Source organism: Colius striatus, chromosome 3 (genome assembly GCF_028858725.1).
Source record: "Colius striatus isolate bColStr4 chromosome 3, bColStr4.1.hap1, whole genome shotgun sequence".
NCBI classification, from domain to species: domain Eukaryota; kingdom Metazoa; phylum Chordata; class Aves; order Coliiformes; family Coliidae; genus Colius; species Colius striatus.
Genome location: NC_084761.1, coordinates 40,724,824 through 40,752,057, shown reverse-complemented (window position 1 = coordinate 40,752,057; position 27,234 = coordinate 40,724,824). Strand labels below are relative to the sequence as shown.

The 27,234-nt window shown below is 41.3% G+C and overlaps 1 protein-coding gene across 8 annotated transcripts in view; it reads left to right on the top strand.

Annotated features, from left to right (window-relative positions):
• Positions 1-27,234, top strand: part of EPHA5 (EPH receptor A5) — a 208,292-nt gene that overhangs the window by 42,960 nt on the left and 138,098 nt on the right. For all 8 annotated transcript variants that reach the window (XM_061994328.1, XM_061994327.1, XM_061994326.1 and 5 more), the window contains one exon: positions 399-1,062. In XM_061994328.1, coding sequence (XP_061850312.1) covers positions 399-1,062 — 664 coding nt within the window. The remainder of the gene's footprint in view (positions 1-398; positions 1,063-27,234) is intronic.

Here is a 27,234-nt window from a genome sequence, read left to right as displayed (position 1 = left end):
TGGGAAGTGATTTGAGGATATGGTAGAAAAGAGTCTGGGGGAGGAGAGACAGACAGACTGTAACTAGCTTTTTTCTCCTGTGTGGATGTACTGGAGAACAGCAACTCATGGGCGCATCTGCTTTTATTTTGTGGACAAACACAGCAATATGTTTTCCCACTCCTGAAATTTCTGAAAAAAAAGATTTTAACTAGTATACTTTCATATTTTAGAGAGTCTTTTATCTGACTTTTATCAGGAATGTATCAAGCCACCAGTATTGAAAACTTTGTCATTTAAAATGTTTTTTCCCCCCTAGAAGTCTTCCTCTGAAGCCCAAGGTGTGCTTAGATGGAAAGCTAACATTTTGCAGGCACTGTAAGTTTTTTTAAAAAGTAATACTTTTCCTTTCTATACAGTGGGAAGAAATTGGTGAGGTGGATGAAAACTACGCTCCAATACACACATACCAAGTGTGCAAGGTAATGGAACAAAATCAGAACAACTGGCTTCTGACCAGCTGGATCTCTAATGAAGGGGCAACCCGCATCTTCATTGAGCTCAAATTTACCCTGAGAGACTGTAACAGCCTTCCAGGAGGACTTGGGACTTGCAAAGAGACTTTTAACATGTATTACTTTGAATCAGATGATGAAGATGGGAGGAACATCAAAGAAAACCAGTACATCAAGATTGATACCATTGCTGCTGATGAGAGCTTCACAGAGTTAGACCTCGGTGACAGGGTTATGAAGCTAAACACAGAAGTTAGAGACGTTGGGCCGCTAACGAAGAAAGGGTTTTACCTGGCTTTCCAGGACGTGGGCGCCTGCATCGCCCTGGTCTCCGTGCGTGTGTACTACAAGAAATGCTCATCAGTGATCCGCAACCTGGCGCGCTTCCCTGACACCATCACAGGCGCAGATTCCTCGCAGCTGCTAGAGGTGTCAGGCGTCTGTGTCAACCACTCTGTGACCGATGAACCGCCCAAGATGCACTGCAGTGCTGAAGGGGAGTGGCTGGTGCCCATTGGGAAGTGCTTGTGCAAGGCGGGGTATGAGGAGAAGAACAACACCTGCCAAGGTAAGGGTTTTCAGGGAGAGTGCTATGCTGAGGCTGTTAAGGTGATGGCGTGGCCTTCTCTTCCATTTCCTTTATGCCTGGTTGAATTGACAGTGGTGAGTTGGGTTCAGACTTCCATTGAGGTCCTTTCAGTTACCATGATGGCATGAAGAGAGGGCTTGGCTGGGTGTAGCGGGACTTGACACCTATGTACAAGTCCTCTGTCCACAAGCCCTTACAGGGCTGTGGACAAGGAGAATCTGATGCACTACTATTACCTTTGAAGCACTCTGCTGTTGGGTCTATGAGATGTTATGTTGCTTAAAGTCTTAACGTCCTTCTTCCTCAATACAAGTGCTTCCTTACAAATTTTAGAAGCTTGATTTCTTTTTTTTCTGATTTGTGCCAGGGAATGTTTGAAGCTAACCTCCCAATGCAAGATGCATTTTGGTTTTGTATTTATAGGAGTGTATTTCTCTCTCTTTATCACTCTGGGGGAGGGCTGGGTGGAAATTTGTTGTGAGTGGATTGATTTGTCTCTCTGGTAAATAGTTTAGTGTAAAGCTGCTCAGCTGTTCAGAGTTAAACCTAAACCCCAGTGATAAAAATGCTTCCATATGTGCTGAAGTCTACACACAAGTAGCTGGCTGAGGTTCCTGAGTTGCTGGTCAGCATAGATCTCCTGAATCACCAGGGACCTTATGCAAGATATCTAGGGTATCTGAAGCCCAAGACCTTAAAAAAGAAGACTTGTAGAGAAGTCCAACATATGCTAAGAGTGTATAATCTCATTTTATGGTTTCCTCTGTTACATGGCTGTTTGAGATTTGCCCTTCCATTGGAAATATGTAACAGGTTGTTTAAAACTGATTTGAACATAGAAGGGGGAAAAGATACTTCAATGAAGTTTGCTTTTTTGCAAAGTTATTATAAGTTGGACTGAGTCCCATCTTAATTGCCTCGTGCCTGCAGCCACTTAGTAAGAGATAACCTGTGGGGAAGGCAGGGAAATTCTGCTCCAACTGACGTTAGTGTTGCATTTTCTGTTCACCTCACTCCAGACACTTGTTATTGGTGTTTGTAGTGTTGGTGCAAAGGATAGATCAGTGCATATCCAAAGCAAACTGTGGCCTTGATTACGTGCTGTGCCGTTGAAGATTTTGTAGTTCAAACCTCTTCAAGAGTTGACTTGGAGAGAAAATGTAGGTGTGTTTGGTTTTAGAGAAACCTCTAGTAAAGAGCATGTACAGTGTGCTTTTGGACCAATCTTTTTTTCTGCAGATGTAGTAAATACAGCAAAATCTGACTTGATTTTGCTTTTCTTATGGCAATAAAGATACTTCTTCCATTGAGGGAGGATGAAGAGTTCTGTTCAATACTGCACAAGGGGAGCTAAGATCAAAGATCAACGTTAGCTGAAGCTGAGGAAATCTAGCTTGTCATAGATGAGGAATGTGGGTCAGATAGGTCAGAAAGGACCTGCTTCATTATTGCTAAAAATACCGTGTTCCAAAAAAACATGCACTGGTGGGGTGATATGTCTAGACACTGACTTCAGTCACCTGTAAGAATTTTTGGAGGGAATGGCCTCTGTTAGTCACCTATCAAATCATGCCCTCCCATAGTGCATGAACATGGGAGTATGCTGCGTGAGCATGGGAGCGTGGACTATGTGAAAAAACAGACACACACACAACCCCCCCCCCCCGCCAACCCCCCTCCCCCCCAAGAAAAAAAAAGTGTACTGGTTTAAACTAGAAACCTGACACCATCTTTGAAGAGCATGCTGTGTCTGTTGAGTGACTGGATCTCTGGGAGTGCTGATAGTGATCTTGGGGAGTGCTCTCAGAAGTCCTTAGAGATTTGAGATTCTGCTTTCCATTTTGGGATGTGGATTGTTTATTTAAATTTGTCTTTCTTAGTCAATTGAAAGGACAGCATCTGGCCCCACAGTTCACAACTGTGTTGGGTAGGACTGTGATCATAGTTTGGAAGTGTAAAAGTGCTATGTAGAGAGGCACCCTTGCCATTCTGTTGTAAGGCATACCTTCATTAAACCACTCTTGTACCTCACCTCCAGCCTGCAGGAGTTTATCACCTCAGTTGTTCTAGAGCTGTTAAAGCCCCTAATTGTTGATTGTAGGAAAGCCCTAAATTCCATCACCAAATCGATGGGATGCTGAGATCCAGATACCTATGGCAAAGTCTGTTTGAGGGCCCTGTTTGGATGTCCTGTGTTTAACCCAAGTCATGGTGCCTAACATTCCCTGCTGATTGGCTCTGAGATGTTCAGTAGTAGGAGACGCTCAGCCTTAGGCTATGCAGGAGTTCTGTGGTCAGTGTGCATGGAGTTCATGCTGATGTCCTGTGTGAGTGAAATGCCTTCTGGGTTTGGTATTGTGAAGTTCATGAGGATGAGATTTTTTTTTCTATGACAGTAAAGATAAACTTTGCAGCTCATAAGCAGAATGAGTGACTAGAAGAAAGGCCCTATGTGCTTGCAAATGCTTTCCTGCACTCCCCTGCCCCCCACCTGACTGGTGTTTAGGAAATGCATTCCGTGCTTCTGACTGACATAATGATGATCTTGGCACTCTGCAGTGTAGCTTTGACAAACACCTAAATAACTTCTGACCTTTGGTTTGTAAATCACTTGGGTGCATCCTGCAAGCAGTCTGCATGCTTGCTTTCACTTAGGCATAAGCAGGTTATTAGTGACCACGCTTCAGGAAACAATTTCAACCCAGAAGAGCCTGGCTTTGTTTATTAAAATTTCTCCTGTAAAGATGACATTTTCCAAGCTCTAGTATCATGTCTGGACAGAGCAGACTGCAGTCTCTTATTAGAGGTGATGTAAATCCCAGTTACCCTCACAAACATAAGGGAACTATTGAAATCTCTTCTGCCTACGAGTCATTAATTGGCAACGATGTTCTGAATTCATCATTTTGTCAGCAGGATTCCTGTTTGAAGAAGGCACTAACAGTAACAGCTGAGCAGTTTCTCTCACTGGGCACACTGAGGTTGTAAATATGACTTGGTCTAGTCGCCTTGTACAATGTGCTTGCTCTTTCAGTTAATACAGTCAGGTAGGTAGTAGTTACTGTAAAGAATCCAAACTACTTGGATTTTTACACCTCCTTTGGTAGCACAGCCCATTTATCAGCAACTGCTACAGGACAATGAGAAGTAAACTGACTGTTTTGGGACATATTTATAAAGGACTGATGTTAAGGTTCATTATTCACAAGAATAAATTGCTGTACTAGTTAATAAAAGAAAGGAAAGCCATTGCTCTGTGAATTTGTTCTGGTTTCCAGAGTGGTGATTTGGTGCTAATGGTTATTGGCTTTGCCTCGGTTCAGCTGGTGCTGTCTGAATGAGTCCTTGTGGAAAATGCCCAGTTTCAAGTCTGTTTAGCCAAACTCTCCTACTGCTGGTCTCCTCTTTAGCAGGCAGTACTTAATCAAATTTTAGGAACAGATCCTAACATATTACAAAATTTGATGAAGTGTCACTGAAGTCTCTCTCTCTACCCACTTAGAGATTTGTCCAAGCAATTTCTCATCTTCCTTAGTTTATCCTTGTGTTCTTCCTACACTGGTGTAGGTGAGTTTTATTGTAACTTCAATTTCAGTTAATTACTGTATGCAGCAAGGCTCACCATTGGGGTTTGTGTGGGAAATGAATAAAAAGTCACCGTGAAAAGGGCACCTTCTAGTACTTCTCTTTGTATTCATCCTCATCATCACCCACTAAGTTCTTGGTTAGAAGCAAGAAGTGCTTATTTTTATGCTTTTAAAAGCTCTGGAGCCCCTGCTACTGGAAAGGAGCAGATGTTGACACGTAAAGCTCGTGCGACCCAACTACACTTGCATTGATGAGGTCCTGCTAGTGATTAGGGGCTGCAGAGTGGTAACCATGGGACATAATTGATTTTCAGAGCCTGGTATTTTGTCAGTTGCTTTTAGAACTGAATCACAAATTAATTGAATATTTGAGTTTAAAAAACTGCACTAAATGAGAACCAAGCTGAAAAACGCAAGTAATGAGTTCTGTAGGTCACGAGACTCTCCTTTCCAAGAATTAGGGCCTGCTGCTACTTGAAGAGACATCAAAAGGAGAACACCTGGTTTTAGTCAGCTACAAGATATGGGCAAAATTACAGGTGTTATAAGTGGATAAAATAATGGAGGAAAACTCAGTGAAATCTTTCTTCACCTTTGCTGACTTCTGAGGAAGTCTTTTGAAACTGAGGGCTGGAGGAAGGATGATTTTCTGATTTTTAGAAAGGAATTACTGCCAGAGGAAATACTGGGATTTTTTTTTTTAAAATAGAACTACTCTAGAATGTTCCAGCTCTTTTGCTACCTTAAATATTGATGCTTGTTTGATTTTTCTTCCCTTAACTTTGCTGAACATCTCTCAATGCATTTACAAAACAGTATTTATTTTTGCTGATTTTTCATTATTTATGTAGAGATTCATCCAAGCTCTCATGGCAAGAGAAGAAATGAGAGGTTCTTAGCAAAAACAAAGGCTGCAGAGCCACCTCGTGTTATGAGCTCTTTTATTCTGGGTATAATTCAAACTAGTTGACATAGGACCAGAAGTTTACTTGCTGAATCGGTTCTCAGGTGAGTTTGTTGCTGGCTTATAGGGGGCGATCAGTGCAGCAGTGCAATCAGTGCAGATGTTTGAAGGCACTTTCCCAGAGCAGTGATTGGAAGGATATTCAGAGGCAACTGTGTGTTTGCAGCTATGTAAGAGCTGGCAGGCAGAAGTAGTGACCCTTAGCTGGTGGATCACAGAAGGCACCATCTGTGGAGGATTGAGAGGCAACTAAGGGCTTGCAAAGGCAGTGATGGCAGAGCCACACTCAATGACTGTCATGTTTCTATGTCTGCAAAGCAGCTATCCCAGAGGCCTGGCTCGTGAATGAAAAACATAGCTGATATCACAGTAAAATCTCTGTATTTTTAACAAATTACAAAATGTGTGTGGTTTCCCCAGGTGACACGGTGCTGCAGCTCACCTTCTTTGCCTTCTTTGTCCCCATACTTCTAGGATATTGAAATCTGTTGCTGCACAGGTAACCTTATCTTGGAACTTGGCCTTTTACTCCAAAGCAGACAGTGTTTCTGGTTTTGCATCTAATGTAGGTGCAGGAGGGGGTTCAAACCCCTCTACAACTTTCTTGTCTACCTCTCCACCTCAGGTTAGCTGAATTCTTGCTCTAAAATCCTTGTTATGGATGCTATAAATAGTATACCATTAAATCTTGCCTGTCTTGTGGGATACTTCCCAGCTAGGACTCAGGTGAATAAGGCAGGTGTGGTTTTACCCTTGTGGTGGAGTGGAAAGAAAGCAAAGTCCAGGGATATATATAAAAAAATCTTTTTAATTGTTCTACTGGGAGGTGATTACATGGCAAGAAAAACATTAATGGAAGTATTCAGTATATGGAGAATACTGAATTTGGAAATACAGTTGCCCCTCCAGGGATTTCATTGCCCATCATTCATACTTCTCGTGCATTTTTCTGATTAAAACCAAATTAGCTGGGAGTATAGTGTGGTAGGTATTTATATAATTATGAGCTGAAGTGCCTAGTTAATTTTAATTAGGCACAAAACCAACCAGTGTCAGAATAGCTGAATTTTTGGCTATACAATGTGTGTTATCTTTTCAAATGTAAAGAAAATCACTTGAATGTTACATTTCATCAAAAAGCAATTGTCACTGGAGGGGATTGGGTTTTATTCTGTGAGAGGGAGGGTTTGTGTGTATGTTTAAGTGTTTTCTTCTGCAGCTGAAATAATTGACAAGCTGAACAATGTTTTCCACAGATCAAAAATGTATTGCAACAGGATTGACTAAATATTACTCTCTTCTATATTTTGCATGTGTATTTGCCTGCATTACGGGATGCATGATATCCTTGCCTGTGCAATACATTGTGCTTTGCTAATGAGTTGTAACCTTCTGCACTACCTTGTATGCTCATAACTTCAGTCATCTTTCTTTATTCTGCAGCGATGCTTTTAGGCTACTAATTTGAGCAACTTCAGCTTACTGTTCCTTGCAGTGTGGCTACTGTGCAGTAGGACAGTTAAGGAGTACTTTATTTCCCCCACAAAGAATAGATTGAACAGCGCAAATAAAATAAGGTTTGGAAATGGCTTTGAAAGTGTAAACTCTGAAGGTCATGTTTATTTCTTAGCCATAGAGATTTTGGAATGGATCTTAGGGTATCCCTTTTACCCTGGTCCTAGATAACTGATATGTACTTGAATACTTTGGTTTTAGCATTCTTGAATATAGGATATCCGTTGGTAGCTTAGGGAATTGCTTAAACTAAGGGGCAGGAGAGGTGTTGCAGGAGGAGTCTTACCCCTGTTGCCCCCTACCCCTTTGATTGCCACCTTCAGCTTTGAATTGCTTGGAAACAGCCTGCTTATTAATTGTGGATTTTAGCAATGATTAGGGACTCTGGAGAAATACTAAGGATAAAGTATATAAGTGCTGTTTGGCAATGCAGTGAATTTAATGGCCTTGATTTAAGATATGGCTGTCCCCAGCTGCCCACTCTGTCCCAGTGCTGGTGGCTGCTGCTGGCTCTGCAGTACTGGGTAGTCTGCCCATGAGCTGATGTGACTGATCAAGAGCTTGTCTTGATGCCCTGGCCTGGGGGCAAACAAGACATATGCACTGTCTTATCCATAGGTGGTGATCTTCAGCATAAAATCGGCTGCAGCCTCTCGAACTGCCAAGGGTCTGACAGAGTTTGTTTGTCAGAGCCCACTTTTCACCTGATTTATGTGGAGTGTTAAAATGAAGTTGTCCTGTTATGTTTTGTTCATAATTCACGTTCTCAATTTTCTGTTTCTCATTTAGAAACACTTAGCAGTAGTTAATGATATGTTGACATTTCAGTAATAAACTTTAATCTCTGTGTGCTTTACGTCTTGAACATTTTAACTTGCTTTAGGTTAACATTGATGTTGAAATCCAGACTACACAGAAGGAGGCTACAATTGTGTCTTGTATGAACAGATTTGCAGCTTTCTTTTTGTTTGATTTCTTTAGTTGGATAAACTTGTGTCCCATATAAGGCAAGCATTCAGTAGACTGCAATAAGAGCAAAGAGACTGCAACACAGATGTCTGCAAAAAGAGATGAATCCGCTCTTCATGTAAACAGAGATACCCACTTATTTTGCTGGAAGTTTGCTCGTTTTCTGTGACTGAGAAGTTAATATAAACATGCTATCCATGAACAACACATGGTTAAGGTTGGATTGAGTATTGATGTACTTCCATATTTATATTGCCCTCAGGGTGACTACGTGGTTTTTAATACTGAAATGAACTTGAAGAGCAAGGATAGGTGTTATATAAAAAACAAACCCCAAACAGAGTAAAGAATAAATGACAGAAGAGATAATGTTAGACTTGTGAGTGTCCCTTAGTATTTCCATATATCTGTCATGTCTTTATAAATTTGTGTCCTTAAAAAAAAATTAAAAAAAAGAAATTGAAGAACTGGAATTTTAATTGACAACTTTCTTCTCACTGTAAATGGTAGGACTGAGGATATCACCACCACCCCACCTTAGTGCCCCAAGCACTAAGAGCTGTAGCTCAGTGGCATCATCAGGACAAATTCACTGGTGTCTGAGAAGTGGAACAAGGGTGCCCCTGCCTGCATGTTTCCCCGTGCTGCCCAAAGTTGCATTCCTGGAAGCAGTGTAGGTGGAAGAGGATACACATCAGCAGAACATGTTCATCTGCATCTTTAGTACAACACCTTTGTATAGCCCACGTGGTGGCAATGGTGGTGGACTCAGCTCTCATGGTAGGTTTTCATGGCCAGTATGGCACAGGAGGCAGTGCTCGCTTCACGTGTGACCCATTCTTGCAGTGAGACCTGGTGGTATATCCTGAGCCAAGTTCTCAATGGTAGGCTTTGAGTGGCTTGTGAGTAGTTTTGCTGGCACTTCAAATAAGCCTCTTTCAGCATGAGGTAAGAAGTAGTTAATACTATTAAACTATTTCCAGGACACACAAAAGACTTTTCTCTGTTGGATCATGAAAGATCTATTTTATGAAGTAGGTCAGAGTCACTGTTGCCCGTTTAACAAATGATGGCCTTGGGCCAGAGGCCGAGTTATTCAGTTCTGGCCAGAGGCACCAAGGCTTTGAATGTCAGTGCTCTGCTTGATCCCACGTGCTTTTTTTGTGCTCTTAAGCTAATATAAAACCCTTGTAAGATCATTCATCTCTAGGTGGATTCACTAGGAAATGACAAGAAACTTGCCATTCCTCTAGAGCTGGAATTTTAACTGAAGTAATTGTTGCAAAAGACTTGCTTTTGTACCTCAACTAGATGCCTCCCTTCAAAAACACATTGGCCATGAGGTGCATTTTCTGGACAGGACTCTCATGTCAAGTGAAGCCTCTGCCTACTGTTGGAAGCTATGCCGAGGAGTCCATCTCTGCCTGAAGTGCCTTTCAGTGCCAAAGCCTCAGCGTTTGAGTACCAGACTTTCTGCATATAGATAAAAAAGCATCCTCTGCCACAGCAGGCTCTCCAGCCCTTCTGCATGTCTGTGACTAGTATTACCTGAATAAAATGAAACTGCCTAGGGAGCCAACATAATCCTTATGGAACTCTGGAGTCATGGTTGCCATCCACTGAGTGAAATGACTGCCTTCTGTGTGATCGTAAGGGTCACTCTGCTGCGGGACTAATTCCCCAAATAACATGTTAGAGGTCTTACACTGACTTGGACAGTCTGTCACGCCACCGATGGCAGAGGTCAACGTGTTACCTTTGAAAGCTGCCTGGAAAGGAAGCTTTTTAATTACTGCAGAGCCAAAGGAAAAGCTGCTCCTTATGAGCGTGGGGAATGTGCTAATTTGATATTTGGCAGAAGCAGCCTGTGGGTTGCAGCTTCCCAGCTCTGAGACATTCTGCAGCTAGCATGTAACCCAGGCACTGAGAGCCAGGACTGTGGACTTTGTTACTGCTGAGACTCTGTGCAGGTTTGAGAAGTGCCAGCTATGATAGGATCTTGGGAGAGGAGCCAGTGTTTTATTAGTATAAATCCAAGGCAATTGGTCATGTTAATTACTGGAAGAAATCCACAGCAGGGAGGAAAGGGTTCAAGATGATGAGGAGTTGCCATGGTTGATTGCCAAGGTCCACGGATACGGTGTGATCCTGTGCTAGTGGGATTTCCTGCATTGCGATAGTTGACTCACAGCACATTATTATCTCTCCAGGAAGAAACCTCTAGAGCAAGTGTCTGCAGAGTAAATTTGAGATAAAAATGGCTAAAGATTTAGAGAGTACTGTGGCAAAACCAGTTATGGGACCCTCCAGTACCAAGTCAGATGTTGCTCAGGGCTTTTGTATGCATATGAGTGTGCTTATAAGGGGTAGGTACAAATAATGGGATTTCACTCTTCCTATACTACCTGATTTTGTGGGTGTGTTTTGCCCAAGCACTTGTGCTCTTTCTGACCCAGAGCAGGTTATCAGCAACAGACTCATCCTGGAAGTGAAATGCATGAAAATAGCTACAGTCCTTTGCAGAAAATGGCAGGTGACTGTCTTGCAAAATAATTTTTCTTTCTCTGCCTTCTACCCAGAGTCCTCAGTCAGGTTCAGATAAAAGCATTTCTCCCTTTCCTGTGCACAAGGCTGGCCTGTATTATTTATTTATTTGTAAGCTTTTTTCTTTTTGAAGGGCTTTTACATTATTTTTCTTTGCTCTCACAGTTCAAGCATGATTTAATATGTCAAAACTAGTTTGCTTAGCTGGCCTTGATTATCTTGCATACTTCCACTAAAACAGGACAGTCATCCTTCCAGGCATGCTGCTGCCCAGATAAATGAAGTGTCATGGCAGCTAAGACCTGATCTCATGTTGTGACAGCAATAGCATCCTCCAAAAAAGCCAGCAGCAGGGAGTATAGACTGGGTAGTGCCTGCAGACACAGCTTGGGTCAGAGCAGCGTGGGCCCACACTGGCAGATGCAGAGACAAGCTTATGTTGGAGAGACTTAATCGATCATTCATGTGCAAAGGCATTTTGTTTCAGATTGAGAGTCCAGCTGGTACCAGAGAAAGGAACAAACTGTCCTGTTTGGTGCCTGCACTGACAACCCAGGTAGAAATTGCTCTTGGAGGCCTTGCTGCAGGGTAGTGCTGCCATTCTAAGACATCTGTGTGTACATTTCCTGTCAGAAGTGAGTTGCAGAGTGAAGTTGTAGTTGGTGGGGTTTTTATTGATTTTGTTGGAGGGAGATGATAATCCTTTATAATATATTCTTAACAACTGAATAGCTTCCTGGCTGAGATATTAAGTGTTACACTGTTGCCAGCAGAGCACAACCTATAGGATAGAAATTCAGTTCATAATAATTGACGTAACTCAGCAAGCGGTCTGAGCCTGGTCATCTGCAAGCCTCCCAAATATTGGAGAATTTCTGCCTTTTGGGGTTGTCTTTTTTTTCTTGTCTCATGTGGGGGGACACATCCACTTGTTTCTACCCAGTGCTTCCTTTAAAAAGAGCAAAAAAGCAGTTTTGAATCACTTCTCAATCTTGTTACAGTTTAAAATAGCATGGCAGCTCTTTGAGTCTGCCTGTGGGACTTGATGCAGCATAGGAAGCCTTTCCTAAGCTGCTGCTACTATGGTGCGATGTGCTCAACTGACTCTTGCTCTGCACTCAGCATCCTCATCTTTGAAACTCTTGCTTCCTGGCTGTCTCAATAGCACAACACTCAGCACTCAGACATCTCCTGGTGCATTTTTGCTGGTATGCTGCATGGGTTTCTCACTCTCTGGTGTGTGGGATGGCTACCAGCTGGAAATCTAGTGCTTGGGGACAAGTGAAATGATTATGTGAGTCTTTTATTGACTGAACTCTGAGCATGGCTAATGGCATTGACGAGCTGTATCATCCTGATGGTGAAGGCGGCAAGTCACACACTGCCTCTGTGTGTGTGTGTTAAATGCACTGGTAGGTGGGGGCCAGTGCTTGCTACCAGACCGTGCCCTTCCTGTCGGGTACTGTTTGGCTTGGTGGCCTTCCAGCAATTCCCAGGCAGAAGAGTGCTTGGAGAGAGCGAAAAATTCTGCTTTTTTCCTGGGTTTTTGAGGTTTTGTTTTCAAGATAAGGCTGTGCTATATCAGACCTTGGTATATAAGACAGCTGGCCAATGTTAGCTGAAAACTTGGTCCCATAATGCTGTAAACTTACAGCTGAAACTTATCATAGAATGGTAGGGGTTGGAAGGGACCTAGAGATCATCTAGTCCAGCCCCCTGCAGAAGCAAGTTCACCTAGATGAGGTCACACAGGAACGTGTCCAGGCAGGTCTTGAAGACCTCCAAGGATGGAGACTTCACAACCTCCCTGGGAAACCTGTGCCAGGGCTCCCTCACCATCACAGTAAAATAGTTCTTTCTTATCAGCTCTTACAAAAGGTGTTTATCAAGATGCTTTTACTTGGTGCCTTCTCTGTCTTCAGGCATGCCTGGATGTGCAAATAGTTTGTGTGTGCTCTGCACATGACTAAGAAGAGAATCGTTAGGGTTGGAAAAGGCCTTTAAGATCACTGAGTACAACCAGTCACTTCACATTTCCAAGCCCATCCTGTAGTACTTCATCTACACATCTTTTGAATATCTTTAGGGATGGTGACTCCACTACCTCCCAGGACAGCCTGTTCCAATGCTGTTCCAACCCCCTCAGTGAAAAATTTCTTAATTTTACAGAAAAAAGCAAGACCAGCCCAAACTAGAGTCAATGTTTTCACACATAAAAGCATTAACTTAAAGTTCCAGTATTAATATTCAGTGAGCTAGTTTTGTTTTGCCCATGTGATCAGAGAGAAACTGAGGCTGTGCAATAGTCATACTGCAGTTGTGCTCTAAGGACATCCGAGTCTGCAGAGCCACAGTGGTATTTAGTTGTAGGCACATTGTCACTGCCCATGTGCTGCTGGCAGATGCGTGAGGACCAGTGAAAAGCTAAGCTAGACCATTTCTGGCTGTGGAGACCCTTCTGTGTTTTGAATTGTGTACGGGTATACAAACAGCATGGGCTGTGAATACAGAGAAAGATAAGTATTCTTTCTGAAAGTTTATTGAGCAAAGGCTTCTGGTTTAACAAATCCAAGTTTTATGTGTTCCAAAGACTGATTTTCAGATGCCATTGGAAAAAGTGTCGGGCCACATTCAAATTAGCCTTATTGTTCCATAATATCTTACTGGAGTACAAGGTTAATTAGTACTGTAGGCAGTATGCATTATTCATCAAAGCAGTCAGGCTTTTCTTCTATTGGATTGTTGTATGCTGCAAATGTTTTCCCTTCCAATAACAAATCCTTGCTATATTATTTTCATATTTAATCCTGTCAAATTGTATTCGCAATATATAAATCATGTGGGTACGCTGATGCTTGTGAAGAAGATTTCAGGTGTCAAAAACTGCTACAGCTTTGATGCTGAACTCCTGGCTTGCTTGGACATAGGCCTCCAGGATCAGTCAAAACATTATCAATGCCCATCTTAAGCGCAACCCAAACTAAGGATAGCACAAGTGATTTCACTAGTACTGTGTTTTACATCAGTAGTGTTTTTAGTGTCAGTTATCAGCAGAATCTTGTTGCAGGCGTGAAGTGCTAAGGTCATGTTGCTATAAATATCTCCATTCGCTCCCCGTGGGTTGTAGCTGGAGAAGACTCTTTCTTTGCATGGCTCCTTCAAGCACGAGGGCTAAATAGGAGGTGCTTTTGGCTACCTGCCAGTACCAGGGGCCCTGCCCTGCTCCAGGATCGCACCCGGGCTGCAGCTGCAAGAAGGAGATATACTGGCTGACTGGTTTGCACAAGGTCCAGTGAGTGGTGGCTTTCACTTTCAAAGCCTGTTTGTGTTGCAGAGGATTTGGCCTGTATTTCTTACTTCAAGAAACTAGCACTACCTTGTCCTCAGCCAGTAATGGAGTCCACTAGAGAAGCATTATGGAGGAGGAGCTACACAGTGCGGTGATTCGTCTGCTGCTTCCTTTCCCTAAAGGCAAGGCACTTTGACCCTGCTTGCCTGCCTTGTCCAACATTCAGGGGGCTGAGTCACTCCCATATCCTGACATTACTGTGCTGCAGGTGCCTATAGCTTGCAGAGCAGCACTTGAAAAACACAATGGACTGTAGTGACTGCTTGCTGACACAGTGCCTACTTAAAGAATAGTATTAATCTGAAAGATTTTTGGGACGTCCTTCACTGCTGCTTTCTGGCTCTGACACTTCACCCTGGATGACTTCAGGAGTTTTCCAGTCTTCTGTCAGCTGCGCACACATATATTAAGTGTGTAGATAGCTATTAGGAGGGAAAACGGAGACACAAAGGGCTGGATGGTTCACTGAAGGTCCCAGAAACCAATGTTGATGCAATTGGGAGGCTCAGGTTTCCTACTTCTTCAATGCTTGCATCAAGATCATTAGCAAAGATATGCACTTGCTTTCTAACATGAGATGATGTGACTTTCTTGCACAGCTGGACATGCCTTGCAAAGTGATGCTGTGCTGTAAGGGCCTGGGGGAGTAACTTGCACTGACATGGCTGGAGGATAAATATGGCACAGTTTTACCTTAAATAGTCAGTGGCAACAAATCCACTGTGATATGCCATTGCCTCAGTGAGGAATGCTCAGGGTTCCTTTGTGTTCAAAAAGACAACTAAATATTTTCCAGCAACCTTGACTCACTTCCCTTCTGCCCCTCTTGTATTGTATGTATATTGTTTTCCTTTGGAGTTTCCCTTTAGGAGGAACAGAGCACTCAGTTTAGGTGACTGATTTGCTGCTTGCCTCCTCCTGTCTGGGACAGAGGGGAGTTTCAAATTCATGATTTGATGCAGAACACATTGTTGATTTTGTGTAAGGTGATAGAAATTGAACACATGTTTTGAAAGTGAGTTACCCTGGTGTGACTGAGACTTTCTGGGGCAGTTTTGAAACAGCTTTTCAGGAAGAACAGACAGATGGGTAAATGCCCAAATTACAGTTAGTTATCAAACCACTGGCAAATGTCTCTGATCCTTCATTTAAGTGCTGCTGTGATATAAACAAATGAACGGTAACAGGAATTGTAAAGAGTTGATGATGACTATTGTTCTTTTCCCCTGATTATTACCCACTGCTTTAAAACAAGTAGCTGAGATGCCTTTCAGGAGACCTTTGCTCTTGCACAAAACTGTGTTTATAGAATGATTTGAATTGCTCCAGGTTAAAACAGAAGGATATACACACAATGTTTGCTTAAAAGTTGATTATAGGCAGCAGAATAATAAATAAATTGTACCTAAAATATAATTATGTAAATCACCAGAAGTGAAATGGCTTTGTCAGCTTTAGTCTTTAAGAGTCTCATCAATAACTTATGAGCTTCAATAAATGCACAGTGCTTGTGTGCCGCTTTGTTGCACACTGTTACGACATAAAGGCAATTTTTTTTTTAAAGCATTCCCGGGGACAAAAAAAAATCACGGCAATCGGGAGTGTGAATTTAGTGTTATGGTGTAAATCAATGTGGTTGAAAATATTAATGAGAGAAAATCTTCTGCAATGTTGCATCCATAGATCTCTATAATAGCTGGTGGGGGCAAAGACTAGACTGTGTGGCTGATGAATAATAAAAGAGCTTTGCTCGCTCTGCTCCCTTCCCTTCTCTTAGGTTTACATGACATGAAGCACTATTTGGAGCAAGTAACGTAGTGTTCAGTCTGAACTGGAATATAATAAAAGCCATTGTTGTTCCAGAGGAAAGTTCAATTTCTGCTGTGTTTTGATATTTGAAGTATTTGGCCTATAGGTCTGTTGAGTCTGAAGGTGAGGAAAAACTATTAATTGCCACAACTGTTTGGCATCATGAGTGGAGAAAGAGACATAAAATTGGAAGGTAGACATAGAAGGATAAAAAAAGCCCGTCATTTTTTATTTCGACTCATAGATAATCTCAGCTACTTGAGAATTTATCTCTGTTTCAGATGTGTTTAAGACGACAAATAGCGCATATACCTGATGGCCCTGCCCGAGAAAAGGGTGCGGTTGAGGCACCACACACTAGGCCAGCTGTTGATGTGATATTTGGCAGGCATTGTGGGGACTCTGTGGTGTCTTTTCCTTGTACTTTCATCCCATAAATATTTTATATCTACTTATTAAAGAAGGATCTGGTGCGAGGTGGGCCTGACCTTTTATTTCCTGAATATGATCCCATAAACTCAGATTTCTCCTGTTTGTTTTTTTCAGTGTTAGATTTTGGACTCTGATTTGTACTTATTTTTTCTTCCTAGGGGCAATAGGAGATTAAAGTCTCCTAGATGCTTTAAAAGTTATCATGTTTAGAAATGTTTTCACTCTTCTCTTCTTGGAGAAGAAGATTCAGATTCTACTTTAAATTGGTAGTTTATGTTTTGTAAAAGTCAATAAAGGAAATGTATGATTTCCTGGGCTTTAAAACAGTAACACCATAACGTTAGTAACACAAACATGTGACTAACATGGCCTTTCCAAAGCCAAGCAAGTTTTGCAATGGATGATGAAGAGCAAAGGGCTGAGCAGTCAGTCTCAGCTATACTGCTTGTGTACTTGCCTTCTTGAGCTTGAATGCCCAGGGTTTTTGTCACAGGATCAAGTATCTGTTGTACATAGGTGATGTCATAATCCTTATCTTGATGGTGAGGAAGGAAAGAAAAGAAAGGAAATGCCAAAATCATGTATCATTCAGTGGAAAATCAGGCTTCCCAATCTTGTACTGTACTTGCTAAACCACATGTCCATGCAGATACGGTAACTGTTATTCGTTCTCATTAGTAAGTGTAGGTGTGTATCTGCATTTTAGCTGATTTTAGGTGACTTGCTGCCATGACGATATTTCAGATGATGTGATTTATAATTTACAGTTGAGGATTTCTTCCATATACCTAGGCCTGGATTTCAACTATAGTTCAATGAAACATTTTGTATTGCATGTTCTCACAGTCCACTGGATATTCTCTGCTAGGTTAGGAAAGCTAGAGACAGGAGAACATCATCAGTGTATCAGCATTTTATGTCTAATGTCTTAAACTATTGAGGGAATTGGAGAGACTTAAAATGTTACAGGCATTCTGTTACAGAGTACTTGGTATTACTAAACTATCTGTATCTTCCTTTCTAGAAAAGGCTGGAATAAATATTTTCTTTTACACCGATTCACTAAAAAGGATGATTTGCAGCCTTTTCTCTTTTACTGAAGCACCAGATTCTAAATACATGTTTCAACATTTGCTTTAAAATATCTTGCTACCATGGATAGTGTTTCTACATATTTAATTATCTCCTGAAAAGAGAGTGAAAGTGGATCAGTGCCTTACAGAGCAATATGCCTCTGTGCTGCATCTTGTGGCAACAGGACTAGATCTCTTCCTCTCAAGTGAAAATGAAAACAAAAGCTCTTACTGTCTTCATGCAAAGCTGGCAATCTACTGGTTAGACAAAACCACTCAGCTTCTACAGTGAAAAGATTAGCAAGCCAAAACATACAAATGCAAAGTTTCCAATAAATGATGATTAATTAGTGCACAGAATTGAAGCCTACTGTGAGCTTCTAGTCCCTGCAGTTGAACGACTTTGTAATGTAATACTGTCAGGATATTTTGTTGTACACAGAAAGTCAGGGGAATAGTAAAATATCTGTTCTAGAATTCCCATGTGAGGGTAAATTTCTTGAATTTATCAAGCTTGCTTTGATGCCTCTGGAAATTTTCCCCAAAATGATGACTAGTTCTTTAATTACACTTAGATAGAGCTGTGTTGTTGGTGGTGTTTGAAACTACAGATTGAATTTAGTAATGTAAATGTCATTAATCTAGTGAAATAAAAATGTCGAGTTTTTTAATAAGGTCTCAATTTAATGTTTTTAAATGCTCTGAGGAGATTTAATGTTAAACCACCTGATATAAATCTCCTTGGCTGCTCTGTAATTGTCTCTCTCAAGCACGTACCTCTCCCTTCAAGGGAACTTGCCTCACACTAATTCCAAAGCTGTTTGCTACTCACATGAATTTGATGGACTCTCACTTTTATTGCTAAAAGTTGTTAACATCAGAGATGACCGGGCAATTGAAGTGGCAAAGTTCTATATATAGTAGTAATTGTCCTGTATTTTTTGTAGATTACAACAGGAAAACCCAGTCTTTCTGTTATACACTAGAGGCCTAGAGCCTGTCCAAAAGAGTCTGCAGGCTTGAGTCTTGCTGTCTTACCATATAAGTGAGTCTTTTGCCCCCTATTTTGGGAGATTTGCCTGTGTAACAGACCGTGCCTTGCTTTTGGGTCTTGTAAATGGAGGTGTATCAATACCACTACTTGATCTTGCCGATTGCAAGCATTGGGAGATGGGAGTTTTGTAGCTACATCAGTGTGGTGCATTGAGGTTTCACACAGTGCTAAATGGAGTAGAAATATGCCATTGTTTTCATGATTACATTTGTTTATTCCTAAATAAGCTCCTGTCTTTTTTCCTGTGGCATTTTGGTTTCCCCTCTGTTTTTTTTTGCCAAGTGTATTTTTTATAATTAATCATCAAATTGATATGTTTCAGATGAGGAAGGGCCAGCATTACTTGAGTTATGTTTTTATTTTTATGTATTTGTGTGTGTGTGTGTGTTATGAAAAATTTCAAGTTGTCATTCCTTCTTATGGAAATCTTGCTGGCTTCTTCATTAAGCTTCACATAAGCTTCATTTAAGCTTCTGTTCATTCAAGTTGTGTGGACATCATTTATACTCGAGTGGGTATCATTTATATATGGACATCATTTATACTCAAAGTGCAAAGTGAGTCCAAGTGAGCTCCCATCCATGTTTAGTTCCTTTTATGGGAGAGTTGAGAAGACCTTGCCCCAGGTCAGAATGGAGCTGTATGGATGTCAGTGAGTGTATTTACCATCCTGATAGTAAATATTGTGGTTGAAAGGCAGTGGTATTCACAGGGGAGCTGAATCACTGCAGTCATTTTAGAGCAACAAAGAGTGGAAACAGTACCAGCTTTGAAGATGAATCGATGCTGTGGTGATTAAAAAGATATATATTTCCCATGTTCCACGTAGGAGTCGACATTGTTTTCCCTGGGGATTTTTGTCAGTCTGTAAATAAAAGATGCTGATGGTTTCCTTGGGGAGCAGCATAAGGTCTGAGAACATCGTTTGCCATCAGATACTCCTCATTAGGCAGTGACTGGCATAGGGGAAGGTGGAAAGGGTGCCGAGCTTTGGCACTTTTCTTCTCTCAGACTGAGTCACCTTTTCACTCTTTGGGGCTTGGTTTCCCACTGTCTAGCTGAGATGAAGGAATATCTGTGGATCAGCCTCCCCAGGCATTTGTGGGAGTGGAGGGTAGAAGGTTCCTTGGTGACTCAATGCTGTATGAAGTTAGAAACATCCAAATACTGTGTCTCTTGGTGCGGGGCAAGGGAGGCTGTGTATTTGCAAGCAAAGGGCTGGCGGGGGCACAGATGCTCCTGGGTACTATGTTGCAGTTAACGAGCACTGCTGCTTTTCTTCCATTGATATATGAGCAGCTTGGCAAGCAGGCCAGGGAAGATGAGGGGCAGCTCATGAGTCCAGTTGCTGTCCTGCTCTTTAATTATTACTGTTTTCAAATCCCTTTTAGTATTCACAGTTCAATTTATATTCTAATTGGCTCTTTTAATAATCAAAAGATAGAGATTACAAAAGTGTCGGGGTGTGCATTCTGCTGGCAGTGCCACTGCATAGCTGTGATAAATTATCTGTGGCAAGTGTTCTGTTGCCTTGTGGCACTTAGCCTCTGTCAGCCAGCATGTTTTCTGCTGGATCTGGGGACCTCCAGTGTGAAAGCTAGTGTGGGAACGAGAAAAGCTGAAAGGAGAGTGGCTACTGAGCACTGTGGTACTGCTGGAGCAGGAGGATGCAGAGGCACAGAGAGGGAGATGCTGCTTCAGGGAAGGAAGGTTTCTGCTGCTGAGAATGGTGGTAGAGGAGTGTGGAGATGATGAAGTTCTTTTCCCAGACATTAGGTGAGGAGCTCAGCACCAAGTGCATGGTTGAAGTGAATTATGCACAACTCCTCCTAAGGTACAAAAGTAGGATTCTTTGTTTTCACCTCCTGCCTTGGCTTCCTGTGCCACGTCCTGCTCCTGTCCCCCAGGAGACCTAAGGTGGAGCAACATCCGGCTTCCTCGGTACACCTGGTTCATCTCATTTTGCTGGAAATGCTCCAAATACAACTATAATTATCAAGTACATATCTGCTCTCATTCATAGAATCATAGAATGGTAGGGATTGGAAAAGACCATTAGAGATCATCTAGTCCAACCTCCCTGCAGAAGCAGGTTCACCTAGATCAGGTCACATAGGAACATGTCCAGACGGGTCTTGAAGACCTCTAAGAAAGGAGCCTCCACAACCCCTCTGGGCAGCTTGTTCCACTGCTCCATCACCCTCACAGTGAAATAGTTTTTTCTTATGTTTAAGTGGAACTTTTTGTGTTCCAGCCTCATCCCATTACCCCTTGTCCTGTCGCTAGCTACTATAGAAAAAAGGGATGTCCCAACCTCCTGACACCCACCCTTTAGATATTTGTAAATGTTAATAAGATCTCCAACTCATCCTCTGGTATCTTGTGCTGGGCCCTGATTTTCCCTGCAAACCCCCTCACTCATTCTTCGTGCTTCAGCTTCCCCTCTCCCTCTTCCCCACTGCTGCTGGATGTGGGAGAGGCTTCCTCCTGCACCCCACAGTGCTTCTCGTGCTCTTTCAAGCCCATTGGTGAGGAAGCTTTTCTGTGATATCCGTGTTGGGAAGTGGCAATATACCTGGATGGAGGTTTTCTTCTGCCCTGGCATGCTGGTTTACAGTGTCCCAGGGTCCCTTACAAGTGGAATCATTATCTTTTGGAGGGGAACACAAGCAATTTTACTCTGATGTAGCAGTATGTACAGGAATGAAATTGCGTTTCTCATCCAGATGTCATCCCAGGTAGCTTATATGGGTGGAGTGGCAGGACTCAGCATCTGGGCTCCCATTACCAACGGAGTGGGTGGGACTGGAGAAAATCTCAGCCTCTCTGCTGGGAAAGATGTGTGTAGCAAGATGAGCATCAGGGGATGATGGAGGAAGGACACAGCTACACTTAGGTGAGCGATGGCTTTATATTATAAAGCATATGAGTTTGCTTTTCCAGAGCTTTCTCACAGGTGCACATGAGAGTGAGGAGTGTGGATCTGAGCCATTGGGGATGCCACGTCCTCTGCTTTTTACACGAAGATGGCATTTGCAGTTTTTAATGATTACTAGTTTGCTTCTAAAACACTTATTTTTTTTTGCAGACTATCACAGAGCTGGTAAACCTTTTTCTGTGGAGTTGATTTACAATGTTTGTCCTGCTTATCTGGAGTGGAAAAGTATCCATTTGGCTGTTTGGAAAAGTCAGTCATTTTGGAGGAAGCTATTTTTGTTGGTGCCTTAGCTTCAAGAAATATTGCCAAATTTCTTGTGAGATGCTAAGAAACTTTTTCCTTCCTGGGTGTTTTTTCTTTTACTGATAACTTGTCAGTCACCAAGGCCAGCCCTTTTAGAGAGAAATCAGACATACTGTGCATCCATATTTTTTTAATTAATTCTTTCACATCATTGGCAAGAGATATTCACCAGTAAAGAAATATGCAAACCTTCTTTGAACTCTTTACAGTAATAAAATTGGTAAGAGAGCCTTGAAATAGAAACTGTTTTCTTGATTTCTTGGTAAGTTTGTGGAAAGTGAGGAGGAGGTTATCTAATTTGTTAACAGGGCTTGGAAAACTCTCTTGGGAGATGCTGCTGTCCATTATGACTGTGTGTCTGTGCAGAAGTCAGAGTCTTGAAAAATAACCATATGAACCATATGAATTATATTGAAAACAACAGTCCTGATACTATTTTGAATAACAATACTGAGGGATCTTTACTGGAGGTGAAATAAGATATGAAATGATAGAATGGGTGTTGAAAACCAGGAGGTAGGTAAGTGTAGTGCATGACTACTTAAAAATATCTTCTAATTTATCTTTTCCGCAGGCTCCGGTGATCAGAATTTTCCAGTCTGTTTTGAAAGCAGTAATTTTATTTTTTCTTTTTTTTCGTGGAATGTAATGAACTGAATACAAGCTGATTTGTTTCAAGAAAGCTTCTACTCTGTTAACTAAGGACATAAAGAATTCATGCTGAAAGTGTTATGAGTCCGAGTTGTGTATAGCTCACAGTTTTTACATTAACCCATCCTTTGGCTTTATCCTTTTTCTCAGTAAAGGGATGTTGGTGGGAGGGGAAGATGTTTGCTTCTAAAAATATATGATCCTTAATGGAACAAAATCAATAAATTATTACAAAGCAATATTTGTTAAAGGTAGCCAATAAACACAGAGTTCTGTGGGTTTTCCCATCTCTCCCTGGAGGCAGGTAGACCTAGTGAGTGACTGGTGCAGGGCTGGCGTGTGGGTTGAGGAGCCAAAAGGGACGTGTCTCAGCAGCATCCATGCTTTGGGAAAAGTGTGACTCAAGATGTGGGGTTAGACCTAATAATACAGGCTCATCTTGGGAAAGAGAAACTTTCAGACTACATGCATCGCTTTGGTTTCTGGAAGAAAATGTGGAAATCTCTGAGGTTTTCTTTCACCTAACCCTTTTGTGCTGGTTGTTTCACAGAACAAAATTTATGAAATGGGATGAGTTTTGGAGGTATGTATTAATTTCCAGTTGATAGACCCAAGTTTGTCACAAGCCAAGAGTGACCAGATGCAATTACCATATGGTAGCCATATATAAACAGTTATGACAGTATGGGGGGGAAAAAAGAGGGACAAGCAAGGAAATAGAGTATTTTGACTGTGTATTGTCTCCTCTTGCAGTTATCAATATCACAGTATTGTAACTGTTATGCATGCAGAAGCTTTGCAGTTTTCTTGAAAATCATGAATTTTGAATCCTGTTTATTTGTTGATTTCTTTGATTTGCCTCACAGATTTGGAGCCTTTAGTTTTAATTTACAAGCTTTGCTTGGCAAATGTGAAGCCTGCAAACCTAATTACATAAAGAAGGACGGAGGTTGTGGTTCCAATGGGTCATTTAATGTAAAATACCGAATATGATGAAAATAAGAGACCTCACAAGAGTGGGAGGAAAATATAAACATATCTTTTGCAACTGATACTGATTACTCTGTGATCCAGTTGAGGAGCTTTCTCCAGGAATAACTGGCTTTAGAGTTTTTGACTTGAGTTTGCTGCTAGGTAAGACGAGGGTAGTATAATAAAACCCGTTTGACTTTAACATTTCAGTGCTTTGCATCTAATGTGTTTTTTGTCAGAGGGCTGAACAACTGTACTCATCTGAAGATCAGCCTTGCTGTCTGCATTGGTAATAGTCTCTGAGAGGACTTGAAATAATAGAAGTGTGTTTTTGGAAGATATACTGCTTTTACTTAGGCTATAACAATTCTCTATTGGAGACAAGCAAATGTTGATCCCTAGCACTGCCATTGTGACACTTTTCTTTCCCAGCAAATTAAGACATTACCCATAGTGTAGTAAATTATTTAAGATCAATACACTTGTCAACTTCTTATCTTGTCCAGTAGGCTGAAGATGAAAAATTATACAGCATGTTTCCAAATGAAGTGTTGCATACATGATAAACAGTCATTAATTTGTTCCTCTCAGATTATATCATACATAATAATAGGGGTGTTTGTTTCCATGCAGGTCCCAGGAGTCAGATAGTGCTGCCTCATGAAAATCACAGATTTTTTTTACCAGGGCCAGATAGTTAGGCATGAAGGAGAAACTAAAGCAGATGTGTTAGTGGGAATATGCCGTGTTGCAAGGCTGGTGTAGGCAAAGTGGGTACTCAGAAGTCATAGAGAGGTTTGATGCTGATACTTTGTTTTTGTCTTTACCTTACTGACAGTATCAAATGACTAAGGTGCAGAAGCAAATGTTTAGCTTTAAAAACAGCTAATTTTGAGTTACATTTATGCAGCTATGCAGTCACTAGATGTGTCTACCTGAAACTCTCAATTCAGTCCAGGTTAGGAGCTGCTCATCAAAAGCTGAAAGCTGCCTCCTAGTCGTAGTGCTACTATGTTACACTTAAGATCAATGTTTGTGTTAATCTGCAGGCAGCCAGTGTACCTTTTTGTATCATATGTGGCATATATCTTGTATACTTTAACTAGGTTAGCCATGTTTTAGAATTGTTGTTCTGTTTCCTACGAATGATAATGCTGAACATTTCATTATTTTGGGGCGTGATGGGCATGTGCAGATTATAACAGTCTTGCATGGCCTTTCATGCAGTAGCTGCAAGTCTTGACATAACTGTAGTTTTTCATTTGTAGCTGTAACTCCTCCTTGAGCCATGTTATGTAAATATTTGAGCATCTTCCTCACTTCTTACCAAGTTCAGCTTTGAGATTTTTTTATACTGGGATGGAGGTGGTTTCTGATCCACTGTCTCAAACTTCACCTATGGCAAACCCTGGAGATACAGACTATTGAAGATACCTGTAGCAAGAATCTCTTCCCACACTGTCTGTATGGTGGTGCACTGCAGCTGATGTGCAGCTGCAGGCACCTCACCAGCTTGAAACTATGTCACTCATCACATTCTTTCCTTTGGTGGAGAGTTATTTGTAAACAGTAGGCTCACAACCTACCTGAAATCCTGAAGAGGCTGATGCAGGCTGGATGCAGTTCTCAACTGGCAAAGGTGAGTGTGTGAAAGAAATATTAAACAAAGCTTTTGGCACTGGTGCATCCTTGATTGCCAAAACAATCTGTTTGTATATACCGAAAGCTTTTTAGGTAGTAAAAATTATCTGAAAATGTCTAGGTAAAAAATGCTTTAAAATGCGAATTTCTTATGATGAGGAAACACTTGTTATGATTAAAGCAGTTATACCAGTTGAAAACATTTGTGACTTTGACCTTTATCTCTGAACTCAGTTTACTGTGCAGTGTGTTTCAAATGCCTAATTCTTTGCATCTTACACTATAAAGGGTACTGGATGCCCCAGTAGTCTTGGATGCTACCCAAATATGCCTTAGACTGTTTTGAGACTGGTCATCATGTAACCTAGAGAGATCTCCTGCAGTAGATTCTGAGATTCTACTAAGAGGAGCTCAGCAGCTTTTGCTGAAGCATCCTACTGCAATGAAGGAGAATGAGAAGCATTCTATACTTGCTGATGCACAGAAAGACTGTGAGGTAATGAGGAACTATGCTTGTGTCATGGGCAGCATCAAGGACCATGGTGTCTGTAGGAATTGGCATTTCTAACCAGAAGATGCTTCTGACCACTTCTACGCCGTAGGCCTTCCTAGCTGTTCCTCTGCTGCTCCAAGTAATTTGGAACAGTCCTGTGCTGGTTTTCATGATTTTACTCAAAAGATAAAGCTGATAATTGTGTTTAAATTGATCACACAGTTATTGGGGAATGGTGGTTACTGTTTTTCATCTTCTCACGTTCACAGTCGCAGGATCTGTGTTTCTGTGATGACTTCCTGTAGCCCTGAGAGTTCATCTGGGATGTATCAGTGGATCTGTGAAGGAAGGATTTAACAATTTTGAGTGCTCTTTCAATGCCATTGGAAGGGGTTTTCTTGATAGCTCTACTGTTGGCCACTCTGTTCCAGGTTAACCCCTTATTTTGGGTGATGAAGCCTCCCAAGCAGATGATGTGCTTTTTGTTTTCGGTGGGGTTGCAGGGAAGTGGTCTTCTGAGTCCTTCCCCAACCTTTCCTTTCAAGTAGATGCTTGAAGTTTTTACGATTAAAGTAGTTGGGAGTTGGTATGTTGGAAGTGGATAGTGGTTGTGTTGCTGGCTGTCAGCAATAACCTCATCCATTTACTCTGAGCTTGCCTTACTATGTGTGAGTGCAAAACCTGATCTATTAAGTTTGTCTGTCTTTAGCTAATTCAGCCATCTTTATGAAACATAGTCTAATTCCAGTAACGTATTTTTGCTTTCACTTGGGGTTTTTGAGTGTTTCTGTTCAGAAGAAAAGGCAAAAAGAGGAGATGGGGAGAATCTGGAAGCTGAACTGTGGTTGCAACCCAAACTGGAGAGGTAAGTTTTGAGGAGGTATTTTTAGGATGAGACTGGATAGTCTCAAGTGACTCATTCAGAAACGGGTGGAAATCTACCTTCATTAACTTTTTAAGTATTTTTTATTGGAATTTAAGGACTGTAGGGAGAATACATGAGAATGAAATAGTGACTGGTATGATGGAAGTTAAGGAGGTTTTGTAAAGGAACTTTTATAAATCAAAAGAAGCTAATTACACATGAATAAAGCAAGAATATTATTTTACTTGTTGAACCACTTTATTTTGATTACTGTGGCTGGATTTATTTCACTACAGTAGTGTTTTTAAGCTCACATGAGTACAGCCTTATGGAAGTGTTACAGCGATCACCCATTTTAGGTAGGACATCTACTTTCTGGCAATACTACTGACAGTACTGAAAACAATTCTTTCATCGTGCATAAAAAGCATGCTTGTTCTAGGAGTTTAGTGTGGAAATTGTTTGCCTTACTTCAGTGCTAGCAACGCAACTATAAATTGTGTTCAGAAAAGATGAACTTGAAATATCCTTAGTTTTACCTCTTTTTGCACATTCAGTGTGCTCTATTACTTTTTCTTTCCCCAAAACTCTGTTTTAAGGAAATGATTTATGAGTTTCAAGGAACAGTCATAGATTTCACTATATTCTTCTGCTCCCTATGTTCATATTTTCTATTACAATGCTCGAAGCACTTTAGGATATTATAATATTTTTCATGTTGTAGTTAGTTTCTTCCTGGGTAGATGTGGCATTTTTCTGCTCTTTGGTATAATAATTCTGTGTCTTTCTGAAAGTGAAATGCAGTGATTTGTGGTGTCTTGAGAAGGAAATGAAGCCTTATATCTGTTCATATATTTGTCTTTAAATTGGAGAGACATGGATTTGACAGATGTACTACTTGGTGGATAAGAAATTTGCTGGATGGTCACACTCAAAGAATTCCAGTCAGCAGCTTGATATTCAAGGGGAGAGCAGTGACAAGGGGCATTCCT